The sequence below is a fragment of the Denticeps clupeoides genome, chromosome 3 (assembly GCF_900700375.1).
Source record: "Denticeps clupeoides chromosome 3, fDenClu1.1, whole genome shotgun sequence".
In the NCBI taxonomy this organism is placed as follows: Eukaryota; Metazoa; Chordata; class Actinopteri; order Clupeiformes; family Denticipitidae; genus Denticeps; species Denticeps clupeoides.
The window spans coordinates 6,752,428-6,758,627 of NC_041709.1; the positions used below are offsets into that span (position 1 = coordinate 6,752,428).

General features: G+C 42.8%; 1 protein-coding gene across 1 annotated transcript; it reads right to left on the bottom strand.

Moving 5' to 3' along the window:
- Nucleotides 1-722: 722 nt before the first annotated feature.
- On the bottom strand, nucleotides 723-6,026 carry macir (macrophage immunometabolism regulator). Its single transcript, XM_028973524.1, has 2 exons — nucleotides 5,910-6,026; nucleotides 723-3,733 (listed from the first exon to the last, which is right to left on the bottom strand). The coding sequence occupies exon 2, from the start codon at nucleotides 3,724-3,726 to the stop codon at nucleotides 3,097-3,099; it is 630 nt and encodes a 209-aa protein (XP_028829357.1). The 5' UTR covers nucleotides 3,727-3,733; nucleotides 5,910-6,026; the 3' UTR covers nucleotides 723-3,096.
- Between the last annotated feature and the right edge of the window lie 174 nt (nucleotides 6,027-6,200).

Genomic DNA, 6,200 nt, shown 5'->3' on the forward strand with positions numbered 1-6,200 from the left:
GAAATTTGAAGGTTGTGGGTTCACGCAGCTGCTTCCCAGATGCCTTTTATGGCTGCTCACTAACATTGATGGGTTAAAAGTAGTGTTTGCAGTGTTTCACAATAACAACCCCTTCACTCTCACTTTTCAATTTTACCTCACCAGGTGCAGTATGAGCACAAAAATGGTTTTATTACCATCTGGTGGTCAGTAATAAGAACTGCAAAGAGAAAGAATAGCCACCCACTCATTTCATTTTCATGGTCTTCGGCAAACTTAACATGAAGGAGCTGGAGCAGTAATGCCAGGAAGAATGGGCAGTGGTGAGATGTGGCAAGCTCATAGAGCTCCTTGCAGCAACTTGCAGCTATAATTGCCACAAAAGATAGCTTTTAAAATAAATTTTAATAATATTAAAATATGTCATTTGTTAATTTTAGTCTATGAAAGTGAAAAAAGTGAAAATTAAGTCATTGTGGAAAAAATGCAGCACAGCACATGGTGACACAACGAAATGTGTCCTCTGCTTTTAACCATCACCCTTGGTGAGCAGTGGGCAGCCATGACAGGCGCCCGGGGAGCCGTGTGTGGGGACGGTGCTTTGCTCAGTGGCACCTTGGCAGGTCAGGATTCGAACCGGCAACCTTCTGATTACAGAGCCGCTTCCTTAACCGGTATTTTTATTTTTTTTACTGTGCATTTGATTTGTAACTTTGATAGACTGTCAGTCTACACCAGCGACCAAACATTAGCTTCATGTTTTATTAACAATGTCCAGTGTATTATCATAAAACATAATACATTAAAATGCATGGCAGGACATTCCGACAAGTTAAAAAAAGAAACTGAAACAACATTAAATTACAAGAGATTAATTAAGATTAATGTATACTTCACTTATACCTCTAAATAAATAATTCCATGACATAAAGAGAAAGACAAAGGACAAGTTTTACATAAATTGCCAAATAACAGGTAAACAGAAAAAAAAATGTTATGTGTCGCAGAAGGCACTGTAACCTGGGGCATACAGTGGACGTCAAAGGTCTAAGTGTTCGAATTTATGGATAAAAAGACAAAAGTCTTGACAAATCATCTCAAGGATAACATGAAATGAAATATGTATTTAAAAATATTTGCATAACCATTAATCAGTGGCAGATGCTTTTGGACCTAAAATGCTTCGTTGTTGCATTTCTCTTTCATTGTTGTCAAAGCTGAAGACAATTTTCATAGTCAAAGCTGAAGACAATTATTCATATGTCAGGGATTGATTTCTTTGATTTCATTCTTTCTGCTATTAAATTCTGAGATTTCATACAGGATGTGTAGAAGTTTGATATCCACAGTGAATTTCTAATGCCTTAATAACCTCCATGCAGACACATCTCGGCCTCACCCATACTGGTAATAAAGCTAAACTAACATCAGGTTATAATATGACAGACCGGTTAATGTGATACAAGCATAATATAAACGCCCCTAGTCTCCTTGCAGTAAAAACGGTAAACATGTTCTCCATTGGCCCTCAGTAAAGTCGTGCTATTTGCTCCCATCCCACCCCCCAGCAGACTTTGTCCTGAGAGTCAGTTCCCTTTTATTAATCCAGACACATACATGTAGATTATTATATTAGCAACACTGGGGACAGAATTGTGTGAAAGCTGCAACATAGCATACAATGACACACCACCCACTGCAAACAAGCCATAGTCAGTGTTGAGGACAGTGCACTACTTCTCCAGTGAACAACTTCTATGCTTAGGACACACTACCAATATCATCATGTAGGCATGACATTCAGAAAAACAGGGTCAAAATACGATACAGGTTCCAATACTGTACTGAAGACACATTTAACTTTTGATTAAAAATTTGTCCTATTTCAGTTCAGTTAAATGAGGAGTTTGACTTTAAAGACTTTACTGTCCACAGTGCAAGGTTTGTGAACAAGTGTGCGTTTTGGAACTATTACTATAAACCAGAGGAAATTTTACCAATTGTGACGGTAGAAATCCTGTTTCATTCCCCACCTCTGCATTACAGAACACAATAAAACAGAGCACAGCAGCCTCTCACACAACGATGAAGTGAGATTTTGATTGAAATTAAATTCTATGCAACAAAACCGGGATTATCCGTTGTATTAAACAAGCCTGGTAAACTTGGATTATACTTGGCTTTACATCTCGATATATTCCTATCAACAGCTGGGCACAGACCCTTGGCAATGATTGTCTGGTGTTATATGCAGTCTGAACTACATAAAGTACATCAAGTTTTCCCAGGGCAACTATAGGGCTCATCCTTTGGTTTCTACAGCAATGCACATCAGTGTGCATCATTAGGTATGTAATGTGTAAGGACTTAATTTATCAAATAAAAAAGGACAACGACCAGTAAAGATGAGCTCATATAGACCTTGGAGTAAAATAATATCATCATCATCCAGACAAATATTCGGCATTCCTAAACGAAACGCTGTGCAGGATTGCGATTGCGTCTGCGTGAGGGTAGCTGATCTCGCCTCGGGACTCTCCAGAGATAAGTCTCTCCTCAACAAATCTTCCATTGCATAACAGTCAGCATTACACATTTCAAAAAGAAATACCTTGTCACGTAACACACATTAAAATTACAGTAAACTCACTTCTGCGCTAATGCAAAATCCTAAACCTAAAAGTAGTAGGGTTTTTTTTAACTGAATTAAAAAAAAAAAAAAGCTAACTCAGCTTCAAAATCTCTGCCAGTGCAACTGAGCGCAGTGCACAACGTTCTCAGAAAGAAAAACAATTTTAAATCCACCCATAGCCAATAATTATTTTAAAAGGTATAAGACTGCCTCACACACACCCACACCAGTTGTAATTATGGATCCCGTTTATTGCTAAACATCAACAGACATTATTTTTCTCCTAAAAGAACCTCTTTAAATATGTTAATGTAGCGTTTTAGTTTCACAGGTTGATTAGTATTTATCCGAGCCTTCTGGGTCAAACAGTTCATAAACCAAGAACGATGGCAACGAGAGTCTCATTAAAAGAAGAAGTGATGGCGGAAATAGTGGACGTGGGTAGCGAGGCCAGGCCCGCCTTCCCCTGCCTGTGGGGCGCAGCTTCATGTCTTGTTCCTGGTGAAGACGCGCTCCCCTCGCAGGGTGAGGTGCTGGAGCTGGTACTGCAGCACCTCCGTGTCTGCCGGCTCTTTCAGGCTCATCTTGTCCAGGTTGAGGTAGTCCAGAGACTTGGACTGCGCCCTCTTACCCGTTAGCAGGCACAGGGGCAGGGGCCCATGCAGGGCCTTGCTGGGCTCCCCTGCGGCCGACCTGAGGTAGCTGTCCCCTGAGCTGGGCATGCGCCTCCGCCTCCTGCCGTTGACCGCTGGGATGTCATATGGCTGGTAGTAGCGGCTCTTGGCTTTGAAGACGCGCGAGGCCCGGTGCAAGCCCAAATCAAGGGGCTTTTTCGCGGGGCTCGACAAGGCCTCTGAGGTGGGCTTCTCAGGGGTGGACCACTTGTGGGCCAGCTTCAGAAGCTCCTCGCCCGTGGTGAAGCCTACTAAGTAATTGGAGTTCATGTGCAGGATCTGGTATCCTGAGACAGTACTTTTGACGGGCGAGCAGGGCGTGCTGGAGCAGCGTGGCTTGTCGGCCTCTGGGGTCAGTGTGACCGTGACCTCTGCAGCAGGTAGAACGGATATGGGTGCCCTGGACGCTCCACTGACATCCATCTCCATCTTTAAAGACATGACCTGGCTATAACGACAAACAGAAACGCTTTAAAAGCAGTGGAAGCAAGAAAAAGTGAAACAAACATTCATAATGATGTATATACTTTAGAGGAATTTTGCACCAATCGGGTCGTTTTGACTACAAGATATTACATGGATCTGATGAGTCCATGTTCTTGTCACTAACCGGACAAGAGCACTTCTGCCAAGGTCATTTCTTCAGCTATTAATGAAGTGTATAGTGCGGGATGAATTATTAACTGAATATTTGATAAAGTGCCAGAGGCACTATAATAAACGCACCAGGATTTATAAAACGTGGCCTGTGAGCGTATTCTGTATAACGTATGTAATGCATCACATGCAAACTCAGCAGGAGATGGAAGCTTCAGAGTTTTCGTAGTCAGGACAATTTCAAAATTATGCTAATGTATGGAACAAAGCAAATGCTAATTCCAAACTATTTCAGGTTACCCAATTCAGCACATTCCAGAAAATGCTCTCACTGTGCCACTGTCAAAGATGCACTCACCATAATACATTGTGAAATCACTGGCATAACATGTAATTACAATGTTATATGCACGTGTGATCTGCAAATTCAAGAGGGTAATTCTCTGGAAAGTCTGTGATATTTGCACTTTTACTTGATCTACTGTTTAAGAACATTGATAACAATTGAAATTAAACAATGTATCAATATTTTTATTAGCAAATTATTATTATAAAACATTATTTTATTGAAGTGTTGCACCGTTTTGACACCCACTATACAGTGAAATATTTGGTGCCAAAATTTGGTCTGAATTCTTACAGAAGTCACAGAATTTTATTGTGAAAGTTGGTTTTAACAAGTGAGACTAGTTTTCAAACTGCTTGAATGGATTTTGTCATATAACGTTATATTGAACTACCCAGTAGTAAGACACTAGTACTGGGTAGTAGCTAATTATGGGCATAAAGTAACTTGTGTTATAAAAATGTCCCGTGCATCACGTAGAGACTCGTCCAAGACCTTCTACTCGAAGGGAAAATGTACGTCATTGCAGTTAATGCTGGAAAAAGAAAATGTTAATGTGATACCAACATAATGATAATAATGCATCAAGGCTGAGCACTAAAATGTGTGTGTGAGACAGGCAAATTTTACCCATACAGCAGTAACTTCAAAATATGCAATTTTATTTTATTATATTTGTGTGTGTGTGTGTATATATATATATATATATATATATATATATATATATATATATATATTTTTTTTTTTTTTTTTTTTTTTTTTTTTTACAGTTACTAGATATCACACTGTAGACAACAATCCTTTAAAATGCGCAGTATTATGATGGAATCGTCGTGTTCACTGCGTAAAAACGCAGACGCCCTCATCCAGAGCGACTTTACAACGCGAACAACGTAAAAACACACAGCCATGCGCGTACAATCCCATCCATCCAGCCGCTGCTTAGCTGTCGCCTTGCGTGCGACACTGATTTGGGTTGACAACAGAAGCAGGCCTGGAAAAGGGTGCAGCTGTGGTGACATCCTGCCCTGTATACAACGCCGCGGAAGCGCACAGAAAACGGCATTAAACAGCGTTGTCCTCGAGCGAATGGCCATAATTACAGTGTAATCATCATCATCATCATCATCATCATCATGTGATCGCTGCCACCGCCAAGTATTCCTTCAGCAGCGATTTAAAACCCCAGTCTGACGCACGACACGTTTTAATCTGAAGCACGTCGCGTCCCTCTCGGCGTCCCGCCCGGAGGACCGGACGCACCGGCAGAGACGAGCGCCATTAACCGGGCGTCTTCTCGGTTGTGTGGACCAGGCCGGCGTTTCCCGTGGTGCGGGTTAGCATGCTAACAGCTAGAGCCCCATTGTGAGGAGAGACCAGTTCCATCCTGTTCCTCGCCGCCTTCTCCTGGCTTCTCCCACCCCGAGAGCAAATTTTCAACAACAACAAAAAAAAAACGAGCTTTAAAAAGACAATCTGCTGAGAATAAATAACTGACTGCACGTCCATCTCGTGACGAATCGAGTGCACGACGCGCTCGGTGGTCATTCTGCGTGGAAATACAGGGATGTCCACCATTACACGCTCGCAACCCGCGCAGTCCGCTATTTCGACCATTTTCCAGCCCGTACGCGGCCACGGGCGGAGGAACCGGTGCGCGGATGACAGGGGGAAGCCCTACCTGTTTCACTGAGCCACCCCGCACCCACGCCGCTGCCCGTCCGTGCCGCGGAACCTGTCAGCGTAGTAACAGGCGCGCCGCCGACGCCGACGCCGGCGCGCCCCCGACGCGCGTCACGTGACAGGGCGCAGGCTGCGTTTACTGCGGCGGTGCGCTCCAAAATAGCCGTGCAAACATGTACAAATCCCTGTTCACGCGAACAAGGGCTACTAAAATATGATCTGTTTTGGCTCAGTTGTGCTCCGTTTACACCCCATTAAAAGACTGGATATTTCAAGAGTAAGGTTCGTA